This window comes from Heterodontus francisci, chromosome 6 (assembly GCF_036365525.1).
Source record: "Heterodontus francisci isolate sHetFra1 chromosome 6, sHetFra1.hap1, whole genome shotgun sequence".
NCBI classification, from domain to species: Eukaryota; Metazoa; Chordata; class Chondrichthyes; order Heterodontiformes; family Heterodontidae; genus Heterodontus; species Heterodontus francisci.
In genome coordinates, this window is record NC_090376.1 from 719804 (window position 1) to 736459 (window position 16656).

Below are 16656 nucleotides of genomic sequence, written 5' to 3' on the forward strand. Positions count from 1 at the left end.
GATGAGAAGAAAGCAGGAAACTAGAAGAACTGTCAGCTCTTGTGAGTTTGGGTTTTGTAGCCCTTTCATTGATTGTTGTGGGGAGGGGGAAAGGAAGAGACCGGAAGACTTAGGGTGGGGTTGTTTGTTTGAACAGGGAGCTCCACCCCAACGAGCTAGCCTAGGATAGCTGGAGCTGCCCAGGTGAAGAGACTTTCTCTTAACTGTGTAAAGCACATCGGAAGCAGAGTGTGTCTGGGCAGCTACAGCTGTCCCGGGTGAAGACATCGCACCCCCTCCCACCACCAACTGGAAGACCAGCAAAAGGACTGTCTGCATTAACACCGGCAAAGAGACTGATTCCTCCTGACCCTCCTCTCGTTCAGCCTCTCTCCCTAGCCAGACCCTCCAGTCTGTGCTTTTTTGCTTTTTGCGATAATTGTTTATTTGTTATTCCTTTCTCTCGATTTCAATTTTTATTTATTTTTCTCTCAACGGTGGACATGACTCTTCTACCCCGTGGCTTCACAGCCTTGTTTGGTGGCGGGGCCCTCCTATGCTGCAGCAGCTGCAGCAGCCGCTCCTGTGGCCCCGTCACCATTTAGAATATTGACAACAAGGGGTGAAGAGTTACACCCACCCTATCATGACTATTGAGGCTTGCGTTAAGGCAATGGCCGAGGTTGTCAGCCCCTCGGCCATTTGTGGCAGCCTCAAAGATGTATGGGAAGACTGTGTTCTTCCCGAAGACCGAGCGGGCGGTTTCCCTTGCCCGAAGTACAGGGCTTACAGTGGGTGGGACTTTCCTGCCAGTGGACCCTCTGGGGGCCACTGCGCAGCGGGTAATGTTGTCAAACGTCCCACCCTTCATTCCTGATGGGCTCCTCCTCCCCCACCTACACTATCTGGGGGAGGTGAAGTCGGGGATCACCCCAGTCCCGCTCGGTCTTCGGGAGCACAGCCTCCGACATGTCTACTCCTTCCGCCGCCAGCTATTTATGCAGCTGGCGTGGGAGGAGGTCTTGGAGGGCCATTTCAGTGTGGAGTTCCAAGGGACGGCCTACCGCGTCTTTTGGACCTCGGACGGGGCGCGGTGCCGCGTCTGCAAGGGGGTGCGGCATGTTCCGAAGAACTGCCCCAACCTCCCGGCTGCCAGCTCCACCTCGGTGGCCCAAGGTGGTTCCACAGCACCTCGTCCCACTCCCCCCAAACATCCAACAGACACCGCTCAGTCGGTTCCGGAGGCTGTGGTTTTCACAGCCTTCGGCGGGGAGGGGAGTGTCCGTCCGAGTGGAAGGAAGACGCAGAGAAAAAAGAAACATCATGTGCGCATCTCCTGGACACTTTGACACAACCCGAGCCTGAGCTCAGCCCAAAGCCCGTTCCCACGGAATCCACCTGTCCCAGGGCTGGGCTCAGGCCCAGGGTGACTAAAAATAAAAAAAGGAGGGTGCGGAGGCCTCTGATGACATGGAGGTCTCTGAGCCTCCGCACCCTAGTGGGAAAAAGAGGAGAAGGCACCCATCCACAGAGGATACACAGGGCCCTGAGGTGCAGGGCCCATCTGTTGGAGGAGAGCTGTCTCCTGTTTCGGGTCCCCCTACCACCACCACCAACATCAAGGCTGCAAAGTCTGGGCAGGAGCTCCAGATTCCTCAGGATGGAGGGGAGGGGAAGGTTTTGGTACATGAGGCCCCTCCTGAAGGAGTAAGTGGGGCCCTGCTTGTGGTGGGGGAGCCTGAGGACGCCGCCCATTCTGCCACTGCCACTGGGTCAGGTGCCCTGAGTAGAGGGGAGGGCGAGGCCCCAAAGGGTCAGCCCGCCCAGCCGGAGTCCTCCAACAACCAGGAGACACCCGACCCAGTTATAACCGAGAATGCTGCCCCATCTGCTGGGCCTGTGGGTGCTGGTGGAGCGGGAGATTGCCTCCTCTATCCGCCTCTGGTCTCGGCTCCGGCTGGATTTCCGGAGTCGGGAACTTCTGTCTCCCCCGGACCACTCATTGGCCTGGGGACAGAGGTGGAGGGGGTCCTGAACTGCTGGCGCCCACAGGCTCCAGGTTCATAGTAGAACCCAGAGAGGACTCCTCCGCCATCGATCCTGGGGGTGGGATCGTGACGGAGGCGGGATCAGCTGGCGCGGCCGGGACGTCCGCCCCACAGTTTGTGGTGGATGTGTCGGCCGCTGGCGGTGACGACCCGGAGGAGGATGGGGATTCGGTGTGGGGCACGGAGGATGGTCTTGATTCCATCGCCAGTGAGGTGGTGGAGTCCCTCGTGCCTCCCACCAAATCTCCGCTCATCCCCACAGTGGAACTCTGGGATTTCCTCGCGGCTTGCAGGCGTTGCCGCAATAAAGTTCAGCTGGCCCTCGGCCGTTGGTCGAATCCGGCGCTGATCATCCAGTCCGTCCGTGCCGCCCTTAAGAAAGCGGGCAAGCGCGTGGGTGTGAAACTGGTTGAGAGGCGCCGTTTTAATGTGTTCCTCAATGGGTTGCTGGGGGAGTGGAGGGCCAGGTGCACTTCCACTCCCTCCTCACAGTGAGGTGTTTCTGACGGGTTTTAAGTACCTTTGACATGAAGATAACCATAGCCAGCCTCAACATCAACGGCAGCAGGGGGTCTCACCGCAGATTTCACAATCTCTCAGTCCTCAGGGAGGGGAGATACGTGGTGAGCTTTCTGCAGGAAACCCACACCGTTACGGGAGACAAAGCCACCTGGCTCCTGGAGTCGCAGGGTGGGGTCTACATGAGTCACCTCGCCCCTATTTCTAGTGGGGTGGCTATCTTGTTGGCCCCGACTTTTCAGCCAGAGATCTTGGGGGTCAAGGAGCTAGTGCCGGGCCGCTTGCTCCACCTCGCCGTTCGCCTGGGTAGCGTGCCGCTCCACTTTGTGAACGTGTACGCGCCCAGGCCCGGTGCGTTGCAAGCGCGCTTCTTTGAAGAAGTGTCCGCTCTCTTGAGCTCCATCGATAGCGGCGAGTGCATCATCCTCGGGGGGGATTTTAACTGCACCCTTGAGGTGGGGGATCGTTCCGGTCCCCAGCGCGGCCAAGCGTCGGTGGAGAAGTTGAGGGGACTGATCAGCTCCCTTAACTTGATGGACGTCTGGCGAAATCTCCATCCCGACTCCAGCGCCTTCACGTGGAGGTCTGGAGGAGGAGGGTCCCGAATCGACCGCCTCTACTTTTCGCAGGCGTCGTCTCGGTGGCCTCCACGCGGCTGGTGCCGTGCTCGGACCACCACCTGGTGTGGTCAGAGTTCATTCCACTCCGCACGCGGGCGGGGTCCACGTACTGGCACTTTAACAACCGGCTGCTGGAGGACGAGCGATTTCTGGACTCGTTCTGTCGATTCTGGGCCAACTGGAGAAGGAAGCAGGGGGGCTTCCCCTCCTTGAAGCTATGGTGGGATGTGGGCAAGACTCACATCCGCGTCTTCTGTCAAGAGTACGCGAAGGGGTCGACCAGGAGGCGGGAAGCCGACATCGGACGCCTGGAAAGGGAGGTGCTCAACTTGGAGTCCTGTCTCGGTCATGCTGTCGCCGACCCGGCCCTGTGGCAGGCGTATAATGAGAAGGGCGCTCTGAGGGACAGCTCATGGGGTCCCGAGGCGCGTAGGTGAGGTCGAGGATCCAGATCCTGGAAGATTTGGACCACGCCTCACCCTTCTTCTACTCACTGGAAAAATGGCGGGGGATCCATAAGCAGCTCGTTGAGCTGCTGGCCGACGACGGATCCTCCATCAGTGAAAAAGTTTCGGGTGGATATGCGTGGAAAGTTCTTTACGCAGAGGGTGGTGGGTGCCTGGAACGCGTTGTCAGCGGAGGTGGTAGACGCGGGCACGATAGCGTCTTTTTAAGATGTATGTAGACCGATACATGAATGGGCAGGAAGTAAAGAGATACAGACCCTTCGAAAATAGGCGACAGGTTTAGATAGAGGATTGGGATCGGCGTAGGCTTGGAGGGCCGAAGGGCCTGTTCCTGTGCTGTAATTTTCTTTGTTCTTTGTTTTTTGATCGGGAGTGAATGGGCCTTCTGGTCCGTACTTATTGCAGTGCGTTGTTCTCTCCGGATCAGTCCAGCGAGGATGCGCGCAGAGTTTTGTGGGAGGACCTTCCGCAGGTCAGCCCGGAGGGCGCCGAAGGATTGGAGGCTCCGCTCACGTTGGTGGAGCTGACTGGCGCCCTCCACCAGCTCTCAAGGGGCAAATCCCCAGGGCTGGATGGGTTGACGGTGGAGTTCCTCAGGGCGTTATGGGACGTCCTGGGGGACGATTACGCACGGGTCCTGGGGGAAAGCCTGGCGACCGGGGAGATGCCCCTCTCGTGGCGCAGGGCGGTCATCGTCCTGCTGCCGAAGAGGGGCGATCTCCGTCTGCTTAAAAACTGGCGTCCGGTCTTCCTCCTCAGCACGGATTATAAGATCTTTGCCCGGGCTATGTCTACCCGCCTGGGCTGCGTGCTGGCCCACATGATCCACCCCGACCAGTCCTGCACGGTCCCGGGCCGGTCCATCCAGAACAACATCCAGCTGGTCCGGCACCTGATCCATCTTTCCCAGAGGTCTGGTCAGTCGGTCGCCTTTCTCTCCCTCGATCAGGAGAAGGCGTTCGACAGGGTGGATCACGAATAACTCGGGCCGCATTTCGTGGTCCAGGTCCGACTTTTATACGCCGCCGCAGAGTGTCTAGTCAAAGTTAACGGGTCCTTGACGGCGCCCCTTCGCTTTGGGAGAGGAGTGCGTCAGGGATGCCCCATGTCCGGCCAATTGTATACCATCTGCGTGGAGCCCTTCCTGTGCCTGCTTCGCAGGAGGTTGACGGGATTGGCTGTGCGCGAGCCGGCCATGCGGGTCGTCCTCTCGGCTTACGCCGACGACGTGCTCCTCGCGGTCACAGAGCCCGTTGACTTGCGGAGGATGCGCGACTGCCAGCAGATCTTTTCTGCCGCGTCCTCCGCGAAGATCAATTGGGAGAAATGTTCCGGACTCCTGGTTGGTCAGTGGCGGGTGGACTCCCTGCCGGAGGAGATGACACCTTTTGCGTGGAGCACCACGCACCTCCTCTATCTGGGAGTCCACCTTAGCGCCGCTGAGGAAGCCTGGCCGGCAAACTGGCAGGAGTTGGAGGCGAAAGTCACCGCTCGGCTGGGGCGCTGGACAGGACTGCTCCGAGTGCTTTCCTACAGGGGCCGAGCGTTGGTCATAAACCAACTGGTGGCCTCCATGTTGTGGTACCAGTTGGTCACTTTGGCCCCGCCCCCTGTATTTGCCACCAAGATCCAGAAGAAACTTGTCGATTTCTTCTGGGGCAAGAGGAAACACTGGGTCTCTGCCACGGTCCTGAGTCTCCCGATTGAGGAGGGCGGTCAGTCGCTGGTGTGCGTCCGCACCCAGGCTGCGACTCTCCGCCTTCGGACCCTGCAGAGATACCTGTACGTCGAGCGTCCTCCCAGATGGTGTGCGCTGGCGACGTATTTTTTCCGCCAGTGTCACTGCCTTCAAGACGACACGCAGCTCCCGGTGGAGTCCGTTCGCCGCGCCTCTTTGAGGGAGTTCCCTGTCTTTGACCGGGATCTATTCCGAGTCTGGAACATGGTCGCCTCCAGTCAGGGCGCTCCCCCGCCGGCGGAGGAGAGCGCCTCGGCTGTCCGGGCGGCTGACTCCGGGTCAGTCTGGCGGGCGGAGGAGTAGCCGAAACCCCCGGGACGCCCCTCACTGCCGGTGGCGAGGGGGCTTGGGAGTGCGGAGCGATCCCGGCGGAGCTGACCCCCGCTCGGCCGGAACTGCTCATCGGACCCAGGCCCCGAAACCCTCCTCGGGAGCCGGTCCCGCACAACCCGAGCCGCCTCTCGGAAATGCCCTCTGTGCCATTCCAATCGGCGCGGAGGGGTTTCCTGTACAGGCTGCTCCTGCACACTCTCCACTTCCTCGCCCTCGTCAGCCGGCCGGACACGCCCTGGCGGTCCGCGTTGACATCTGGCGGCGAGGGGAAACCCCGATGGAGGTCTCTCTACGCGGGAGTCTTCCCCCTTTACATCGGGGACCTGGGGTGGAGGGTGCTGCACAGAGCAGTCCCGTGCAATAGACTTTTAAGTAGGTTCACGGACTCCCAGGCCGCCTGTACTTTCTGTGGCCTGGACGAGTCCGTGTTCCACGTTTATACGGAGTGTGCGAGGTTGCAGCCCCTCTTTGAGTATCTGAAGGGGCTGCTCCTCAAATTCTGGCTGCACTTCAGTCCCACGCTCCTGATCTTTGGGCACCCGGAGCGGAGGGGCTTGGGCCGGGGGGAGGATCTCCTCGTCGGTCTGCTCCTGGGCCTGGCCAAGGTGGCAATTCACAGGTCCAGGTTGCGGGCCGTCGGGGGATCCGTCGTCCCCGATTGCCTGCCCCTCTTCCGCAGTTACGTTCGCGCCCGGGTGTCCCTGGAGAAGGAGCATGCGGTGTCCGCCGGGACGCTTGAGGCCTTCTGCGAACGGTGGGCACCGCAGGGACTGGAGTGCATTGTCGAGGCCGAAAATGGCATTTTAATTTGAGTTTTTGTTGATTTATCTGGTTTTAAATAAAGTTATTTTTTAAAAAAATGTAAATATGTATATAAAGGGGGCCTCAGGAATAAAGGCCCCCTCAACATGAAAATATAAAAGGGCCCTGGGGTATAAAGGTCACCTTAAAAAAAAAGAAAAAAAAAAAAACGGGGTTAGATACAGAGTAAAGTTCACAAAAAAAAAGAAAAACGGGGATCAATACAGAGTAATGCTCCCTCTACACTGTCCCATCAGTGCACATTTCTCCCTATTCTTAAGAGATTTCAATGTGCCATTGCCTGAATCTGATTTCAGTGGCAAATCAGCCAGTTTGGACAAAATGTCCAAGTCTTCCATGAATTGGGTCAGAAAGCAAAGCCCATTTAGATTGGGCCCTTGTAGACAGGAGAGTGTGTCTGTGAGGAGTCTGTTCAGGGTCTCATCGCTGAAAGGCCTGTTGTCTAACCCACTGAGATATCCAGTCCTTCTCCACCTCCTAACTATTGCATTAGATTTCTTACTCAAATGTTGGAACCTGCTTGTACAGAAAAAAAAAGAAAAAGAAAAAAAAACAGGGTTAGATACAGAGTAAAGCTCTCTCCACACTGTCCCCATCAAACACTCCCAGGACAGGTACAGCACTGGGATTGGCTGGGCAATTTGGAGCATTTCCTGCCAGCAATCAAGGGGAGCAGCTGCACCTGTGTTGCAGCAACTGCAGAGTGGAGACTGCAGCAACAGGGGAGAGAGACTGGAGAAAGGTGAATACAGAGTGGAGGGAAACCATCAAGGAAGGCTGCAATTTTTCTGGAGAGGTGGGTGTCAGGGCACCTGAAAGACTCTTAAGTTTGAACTGTTTGGGGGAGGGAGAAGAGTCCTGAAGACTCAGGGGTGGGGCAGCCAAATCCAGTAGGGGCCCCTGTATTTGTATTGGTGTTTGCACACAGGGAGCTCCCTCCCCACCCCAACTGCCTGCTCGGGACAGCTGGAGTTGCCCGGGTGAAGACTGTCTTGTTAAAATCAGAAGAGGAGAGTACCGGGCGGCTCCAGCCGTCCCGGGCGAAGAAGCCTCCCCCAACTGGAAGACAACAAACAGTTTTGGACTAATTGTTATAAGGGTGCTCCAACTGGCAGTTGGAACAAACATCCTTTTCAGCCTTTCTCTCCCTTCCTCCACTCAGTCGCCTCAGTCACCTATCCTCCCCTTTTCCTTTACCATCCTACCCCATCCTCCTCTACTCCCACTCCACCTTGTTTAAAGTTTGCTTTTTATAAAATTGTGTAGATTTGATTTGTTTCTTGGGGGTGGACGTGGCTCTTAGACCCCATGGCAAGCCCTTCTTCGCCGGTGGCGGGGCCTTCCCGTACATATGCTGCTGCGGCTGCTGCAGCTGCACCTGTTGTCCCGTCACCGTTTGCTTTATTAACATCGAAGCATGGGGTCAAGAGCTACGTCCACCCGAACATGACTATCGAGGCATGTGTGAAAGCAATGGCCGAGGCTGTCGGCCCTTCGGCCATTGTTGCAGCCTCTAAAATGTACGGGAAGGCAGTGTTATTCCAGAAGACCGAGCGGGCGGTGTCCCTGGCTCTGAGCAAGGGGCTCACCGTGGGCGGGACCTTTCTGCCAGTGGACCCCCTGGAGGCCACTGCGCAAAGGCTCATTCTATCCAATGTCCCACCCTTCATCCCTGGTGAGCTCCTCCTTCCCACCTGCACCATCTGGGGGAGGTAAAGACGGGGCTCACCCCAGTCCCGCTCGGTCTTCAGGAGAACAGCCTCCGACACGTGTACTCCTTCCGCCGCCAGTTATTCATGCAGCTGGCGCGGCAGGAGGTGACAGAGGGCCACTTTAATGTAGAATTCCAGGGGACGGCCTACCGCGTCTTCTGGACCTTGGACGGGGTGCGGTGCCATGTCTGTAAGGGGGTGGGGCATGTTCGTAAGAACTGCCCCAACCTCCCGGCTGCCAACTCCAACTCGGCGGCCCAGGGTGGCGACGCTGCACCTCCTCCCACCCCCCCTACACCTCCACCAGATACCATTCAGTCGGTACCGGAGGCTGTGGTTTTCACGGCCTCCGGCAGGGAGGGGGGTGACCGTCCAAGTGGAAGGAAGGCGCGGAGGAGAAATAAACATCGAGAGGCGCGTCCCCTGGACACCGTGACACTACCCGCGTCTGAGCTCAGCACAAAGCCCGATCTCGGGAAGTCAACTTGTCCCAGGGCTGGGCTCAGGCCCAGGGTGAATAAAAAAAAGCAGAGTGTGGAGGTGGAGGCCTCTGATGATATGGAGGTCTCTGAGCCTCTGCGCCCTGGTGGGAAAAAGAGAAGGCACCCCTCCACAGAGGTAATGAGGGGCCCTGAGGCGCAGGGCCCATCTGTTGGAGGGGAGCTGTCTCCTGTCTCGGGTCCCCAGGTTTCCCCTACCGCTACCACCAAGGCTATAATGTCCGGGCAGGAGCTCCCTATTCCTCAGGATGGAGGGGAGGGGAAGGCCCCGGTACATGAGGCCCCTCCTGAAGGAGTAAGTGGGGCCCTGCTTGTGGTGGGGGAGCCAGGAGACTCCGCCCATTCTGCCACTGCTACTGGGTCAGGTGCCCTGAGTGAAGGGGAGGGCGAGGCCCCAGAGGGTCGGCCCTCCCAGCCGGAGTCCACCACCAACCTAGAGTCACCCGACCCGGTTATAACCGAGAATGCTGCCCCATCTGCTGGGCCTGTGGGTGCTGGCGGAGCAGGAGATGGCCTCCTCTCTCCGCCTCCAGTCTCGGCTCCGGCTGGTTTTCCGGAGTCGGGAACTTCTGTCTCCCCTGGACCACTCATTGGCCTGGGGACGGAGGTGGAGGGGGGTCCTGATCCGCTGGTGCCTACAGGCTCCAGTTTCACAATAGAACCCAGAGAGGACTCCTCCGCCATCGATCCTGGGGGTGGGATCGTGACGGAGGCGAGACCAGCTGGCGCGGCCGGGATGTCCGCCCCACCGTGTGCGGTGGGCGTGTCGGCCGCTGGCGGTGACGACCCGGAGGAGGTTGGGGATTCGATGCGGGGCACGGAGGATGATCTTGATTCCATCACCAGTGAGGTGGTGGAGTCCCTCGTGCCTCCCACCGAATCTCCTCTCATCCCCACGGCGGAACTCCGGGATTTCCTCGCGGTTTGCAGGGGCTGCCGCAATAAAGTTCAGCTGGCCCTCGACCGCTGGTCGAATCTGGCGCTGATCATTCAGTCCGTCCGTGCTGCCCTGAAGATAACGGGCAAGCGCGCGGGTGTGAAACTGGTTGAGAGGCGCCGTTTTAATGTGTTCCTCAATGGGTTGCTGGGGGAGTGGAAGGCCAGGTGCACTTCCACTCCCTCCTCACAGTGAGCTGTTGGTGACGGGTTTTAAGTACCTCTGACATGAAGATAACCATAGCCAGCCTCAACATCAACGGCAGCAGGGGGTCTCACCGCAGATTTCACAATCTCTCAGTCCTTAGGGAAGGGAGATACGCGGTGAGCTTTCTGCAGGAAACCCACACCGTTCCGGGAGACGAAGCCACCTGGCTCCTGGAGTGGCAGGGTGGGGTCTACATGAGTCACCTCACCCCTATTTCTAGTGGGGTGGCTATCTTGTTGGCCCCGACTTTTCAGCCGGAGATCTTGAGGGTCAAGGAGCTAGTGCCGGGCCGCTTGCTCCACCTCGCCGTTCGCCTGGGTAGCGTGCCGCTCCACTTTGTGAACGTGTACGCGCCCAGACCTGGCGCGTTGCAAGCGCGCTTCTTTGAAGACGTGTCTGCTCTCTTGAGCTCCATCGATAGCGGCGAGTGCATCATCCTCGGGGGGGATTTTAACTGCACCCTCGAGGTGGGGGATCGCTCCGGTCCCCAGCGCGGCCAAGCGTCGGTGGAGAAGTTGAGGGGACTGAGTAGCTCCCTTAACTTGGTGGACGTCTGGCAGAATCTCCATCCCGACTCCAGCGCCTTCACGTGGAGGTCTGGAGGAGGAGGGTCGCGAATCGACCGCCTCCACATTTCGCAGGCGTACGCCTCCCGCGTCTCGGCGGCCTCCATGCGGCTGGTGCCGTGCTCGGACCACCACCTGGTGTGGGCGGAGTTCACTCCGCTCCGCACGCGGGTGGGGTCCGCGTACTGGCACTTTAACAACCGGCTGCTGGAGGACGAGTGATTTGGGGACTCGTTCTGTCGATTCTGGGCCGACTGGAGAAGGAAGCAGGGGGGCTTCCCCTCCTTGAGGCTACGGTAGGATGTGGGCAAGACTCACATCCGCGTCTTCTGTCAGGAGTACGCGAAGGGGTCGACCAAGAGGCGGGAGGCCGAGATCGGGCGCCTTGAGAGAGAGGTGCTCGACTTGGAGTCCCGCCTCGGTCATGCCGTCGCGGACCCGGCCCTGTGGCAGGCGTACAAAAAGAAGAAGGGCGCGCTGAGGGACCTGCAGCTCATAGGGTCCCGAGGCGCGTACGTGAGGTCTCGGATCCAGATCCTGGAAGATTTGGACCGCGCCTCACCCTTCTTCTACTCGCTGGAAAAATGGCGGGGGGTCCGTAAGCAGCTCGTTGAGCTGCTGGCCGACGACGGATCCTCCATCACGGATCCGGAGGGAATGGGCCTCCTGGTCCGTACTCATTACAGTGCGTTGTTCTCTCCGGATCCGTCCAGCGAGGATGCGCGCAGAGTTTTGTGGGAGGACCTGCTACAGGTCAGCCCGGAGGGCGCCGAAGGATTGGAGGCTCCGCTCACGTTGGTGGAGCTGACTGGCGCCCTCCACCAGTTCTCAAGGGGCAAATCCCCAGGGCTGGATGGGTTGACCGTGGAGTTCCTCAGGGCGTTCTGGGACGTCCTGGGGGACGATTACACGCGGGTCCTGGGGGAAAGCCTGGCGACTGGGGAGATGTCCCTCTCGTGGCGCAGGGCGGTCATCGTCCTGCTGCCGAAGAGGGGCGATCTCCGCCTGCTTAAAAACTGGCGTCCGTTCTCCCTCCTCAGCACGGATTATAAGATCTTTGCCCGGGCTATGTCCACCCGCCTGGGCTCCGTGCTGGCCCACATGATCCACCCCAACCAGTCCAACAGGGTTCCGGGCCGGTCCATCCAGGACAACATCCACCTGGTACGGGACCTGATCCATCTTTCCCAGAGGACTGGTCAGTCGGTCGCCTTTCTCTCCCTCGATCAGGAGAAGGCGTTCGACAGGGTGGATCACGATTACCTTTTCGGGACTCTGCGCGCTTTCGGACTCTGGCCGCATTTTGTGGCCCGGGTCCGACTTTTATACGCCGCCGCAGAGTGTCTAGTCAAAGTTAACGGGTCCTTGACGGCGCCACTTCGCTTTGGGAGAGGAGTGCGTCAGGGATGCCCCATGTCCGGCCAATTGTATACCATCTGCGTGGAGCCCTTCCTGTGCCTGCTTCGCAGGAGGTTGACGGGATTGGCTCTGCGCGAGCCGGCCATGCGGGTCGTCCTCTCGGCTTACGCCGACGACGTGCTCCTCGCAATCACAGATCCCGTTGACTTGCGGAGGATGCGCGACTGCCAGCAGACCTTTTCTGCCGCGTCCTCCGCGAGGATCAATTGGGAGAAATGTTCCGGACTCCTGGTTGGTCAGTGGCGGGTGGACTCCCTGCCGGAGGAGATGACACCTTTTGCGTGGAGCACCACGCACCTCCTCTATCTGGGAGTCCACCTTAGCCCCGCTGAGGAAGCCTGGCCGGCAAACTGGCAGGAGTTGGAGGCGAAAGTCACCGCTCGGCTGGGGCGCTGGACAGGACTGCTCCGAGTGCTTTCCTCCAGGGGCCGAGCGTTGGTCAAAAACCAACTGGTGGCCTCCATGTTGTGGTACCGGTTGGTCACTTTGGCCCCGCCCCCTGTATTTGCCACCAAGATCCAGAAGAAACTCGTCGATTTCTTCTGGGGCAAGAGGAAACACTGGGTCTCTGCCGCAGTCCTGAGTCTCCTGATCGAGGAGGGCGGTCAGTCGCTGGTGTGCGTCCGCACCCAGGCTGCGACTCACCGCCTTCGGACCCTGCAGAGATACCTGTACGCCGAGCGTCCTCCCAGATGGTGTGCGCTGGTGACGTATTTTTTCCGCCAGTGTCACTGCCTTCAAGACGACACGCAGCTCCCGGTGGAATCCGTTAGCCGCGCCTCTCTGAGGGAGTTGCCTGTCTTTTACCGGGATCTATTCCGAGTCTGGAACATGGTCGCCTCCACTCAGGGCGCTCCCCCGCCGGCGGAGGAGAGCACCTCGGCTGTCCGGGCGGCCGACTCCGGGGACGGTCCGGCGGGCGGAGGAGTAGCCGAAACCCCCGGGACGCCCCTCACTGCGGGTGGCGAGGGGGCTCGGGAGTGCGGAGCGATCCCGGCTGAGCTGACCCCCGCTCGGCCGGAACTGCTCATCGGACCCAGGCCCCGAAACCCTCCTCGGGAGCCGTACCGCACAACCCGAGCCGCCTCTCGGAAATGCCCTCCGTGCCATTCCAATCGGTGCGGAGGGGTTTCCTGTACGGGCTGCTCCTGCACACTCTCCACTTCCTCGCCCTCGTCAGCCGGCCGGACACGCCCTGGCGGTCCGCGTTGCCATCTGGCAGCGAGGGGAAACCACAATGGAGGTCTCTCTACGCGGGAGTCTTCCCCCTTTACATCGGGGACCTGGGGTGGAGGGTGCTGCACAGAGCAGTCCCGTGCAATTGAATTTTAAGTAGGTTCACGGACTCCCAGGCCGCCTGTACTTTCTGCGGCCTGGACGAGTCCGTGTTCCATGTTTATACGGAGTGTGCGAGGTTGCAGCCCCTCTTTGAGTATCTGAAGGGGCTGCTCCTCAAATTCTGGCTGCACTTCAGTCCCACGCTCCTGATCTTTGGGCACCCGGTGCGGAGGGGCTTGGGCCGGGAGGAGGATCTCCTCGTCGGTCTGCTCCTGGACCTGGCCAAGGTGGCAATTCACAGGTCCAGGTTGCGGGCCGTCGGGGGTTCCGTCCTCCCCGATTGCCTGCACCTCTTCCGCGGTTACGTTCGCGCCCGGGTGTCCCTGGAGAAGGAGCATGCGGTGTCCGCCGGTACGCTTGAGGCCTTCCGCGGCCGGTGGGCACCGCAGGGACTGGAGTGCATCGTCGACGCCGAGAATGGCATTTTAATTTGAGTTTTTGTTTATTTCTGTTTTTAATAAAGTTATTTTAAAAAATATAAGTGTGTATATAAAGGGGGCCTGAGGAATAAAGGCCCCCTCGACATAAAATATATAAAAGGGGCCTGGGGTATAAAGGCCACCTTGGAAGAAAAAAAAACGGGGTTAGATACAGAGTAAAGCTCCCTCTGCACTGTCCCCATCAAACACTCCCGGAACAGGTACAGTACGGGGTTATATACAGAAAGAAAAAAAAACAAAAAAAAAAACAGGGTGAGATACAGAGTAAAGCTCCCTCTGCACTGTCCCCATCAAACACTCCCGGAACAGGTACAGTACGGGGTTATATACAGAAAGAAAAAAAAACAAAAAAAAAAACAGGGTGAGATACAGAGTAAAGCTCCCTCTGCACTGTCCCCATCAAACACTCCCGGAACAGGTACAGTACGGGGTTATATACAGAAAGAAAAAAAAACAAAAAAAAAAACGGGGTTAGATACAGAGTAAAGCTCCCTCTGCACTGTCCCCATCAAACACTCCCGGAACAGGTACAGTACGGGGTTATATACAGAAAGAAAAAAAAACAAAAAAAAAAACAGGGTGAGATACAGAGTAAAACTCTCTCTCTGATAGTCCTGTGATCAATGTCGCTCTGGTGCTGGTTGGGTCATGATTGAAGAGTTGATGATATTCCTTACGCCATCGACTGCTGTCACTGTGAACTCGTAGTGATTGGGCCCCTCGTCCCGATCCAGTGTTTTTGTCGTGCAGACGTTCCCTGTGTGTTGGTCAATAGTGAACTGTGTGGGGGCCAAGTTTCCAATCCCAGAGCCGATGGAATAAGTGATGGTGCCAAAACTTCCACTGTCAGCATCTGTGGCCGAGACCTGTGAGGAGTAAATAAATAAAAGTGTAGGGGTCAGGATCCTGGAACAAGAGAACTTGAGCCGATCGACTGCTGTCCAATGAATTCAACATGTACTCCTGTTTCTCCTCCAGCATGGACACGATTGGCCAAATAGGCCCTTCCATGCTTCTATGTTTCCTGCCCATCTAAATCTGCCATCAAATTAGCCTCTTCATCATTAGAGAGAGAGAACAGCACGAGCAGAGCATTTCTCGTGTATAGGCGGAACGCACGCGGGACTGCTGGGTAAGTGAGGTTACATATTTGGGCGGTTGCTTTACCCGAAACAGTACTCGGGTAGTGTCTCCCACCCATCCTCCTCCTCCAACCAAAAAAAAAAGTTCTGTCCGTCGGATTGCTAAGCTAACAAGTTTTGACATTTTTCTTTTTGGTTTTCAGTAGATTTGTTGGGAATTTAGAATAGTGGGAATGGAGGTTCAGGCAGTTGAATGTTCCTCCTGCAGAATGTGGGAGGTAAGTGTCGCCAAGAGTGTCCCTGCTGACTGCATCTGTGGGAAGTGCACCCAACTCCAGCTCCTCGAGAACCGCGTTAGGGAACTGGAGCTGGAGCTGGATGAACTTCGGATCATTCGGGAGGCGGAGGGGGCTATTGAGAGGAGTTATAGGGAGGTAGTCACACCTCAGGTAAAAGAAGTAGGTAGATGGGTTACTGTCAGGGGAAGGAGAGAGAACCAGCAGGCAGTGCAGGGATCCCCTGTAACCGTTTCCCTCAACAACAGGTATACCATTTTGGATACTGTTGGGGGGGACGACTTACGAGGGGTAAGCAATGGGGTACAGGTCTCTGGCACAGAGTCTGTCCCTGTTGCTCAGAAGGGAAGGGGGAAGAGGAGCAGAGCATTAGTCATTGGGGACTCCATAGTTAGGGGAACAGATAGGAGGCTCTGTGGGAACGGGAGAGACTCACGGTTGGTATGTTGCCTTCCAGGTGCCAGGGTTCGTGATGTCTCGGATAGTGTTTTTGGGATCCTTAAGGGGGAGGGGGAGCAGCCCCAAGTCGTGGTCCACATAGGCACCAACGACATAGGTAGGAAGAGAGATGGGGATTTAAAGCAGAAATTCAGGGAGCTAGGGTGGAAGCTTAGAGCGAGACCAAACAGAGTTGTTATCTCTGGGTTGTTGCCCGTGCCACGTGCTGGCGAAGCGAGGAATAGGGAGAGAGAGGAGTTGAACACGTGGCTGCAGGGATGGTGCAGGAGGGAGGGTTTTGGTTTCCTGGATAATTGGGGCTCTTTCTGGGGTAGGTGGGACCTCTACAAACAGGATGGTCTTCACCTGAACCAGAGGGGTACCAATATCCTGGGGGGGAGATTTGCTAGTGCTCTTCGGGGGGGTTTAAACTAATTCAGCAGGGGGATGGGAACCTAAATTGTAGTTCCAGTGTGCAGGATGTTGAGAGTAGTGAGGTCAGGGATAAGGTTACAAGGACGCAAGAGGGCACTGGCAACGATGTTGTGGCCATTTCGGAGACATGGGTAGAGCAGGGACAGGAATGGATGTTGCAGGTTCCAGGATTTAGATGTTTCAGTAAGAACAGAGAAGATGGTAAAAGAGGGGGGGGTGTGGCATTGTTCATCAAGGAGAGTATTACGGCGGCAGAAAGGACGTTTGAGGACTCGTCTACTGAGGGAGTATGGGCCGAGGTTAGAAACAGGAGAGGAGAGGTCACCCTGTTGGGAGTTTTCTATAGACCTCCAAATAGTTCCAGAGATGTAGAGGAAAGGATAGCGAAGATGATTCTCGACAGGAGTGAGAGGAACAGGGTAGTTGTGATGGGGGACTTTAACTTTCCAAATATTGACTGGAAATACTATAGTTCGAGTACTTTAGATGGGTCAGTTTTTGTCCAGTGTGTGCAGGAGGGTTTTCTGACACAGTATGTAGACAGGCCAACCAGGGGCGATGCCACATTGGATTTTGTACTGGGTAATGAACCCGGCCAGGTGTTCGATTTAGATGCAGGTGAGCACTTTGGTGATAGTGATCACAATTCGGTTAGGTTTACCTTAGCGATGGGCAGGGACAGGTATATACCGCAGGGCAAGAATTATAGCTGAGGGAAAGGAAATTATGATGCGATTAGGCAAGATTTAGGATGCGTAGG

At 57.6% G+C, this 16656-nt stretch overlaps 1 protein-coding gene across 1 annotated transcript in view; it reads right to left on the bottom strand.

Annotated features, from left to right (window-relative positions):
• LOC137371067 (protocadherin-16-like) overlaps positions 1-16656 on the bottom strand; it is a 579474-nt gene that overhangs the window by 250236 nt on the left and 312582 nt on the right. The window contains exon 2 of the mRNA XM_068032966.1: positions 14323-14511. Within this exon, the coding sequence (XP_067889067.1) occupies positions 14323-14511 (189 nt within the window). The remainder of the gene's footprint in view (positions 1-14322; positions 14512-16656) is intronic.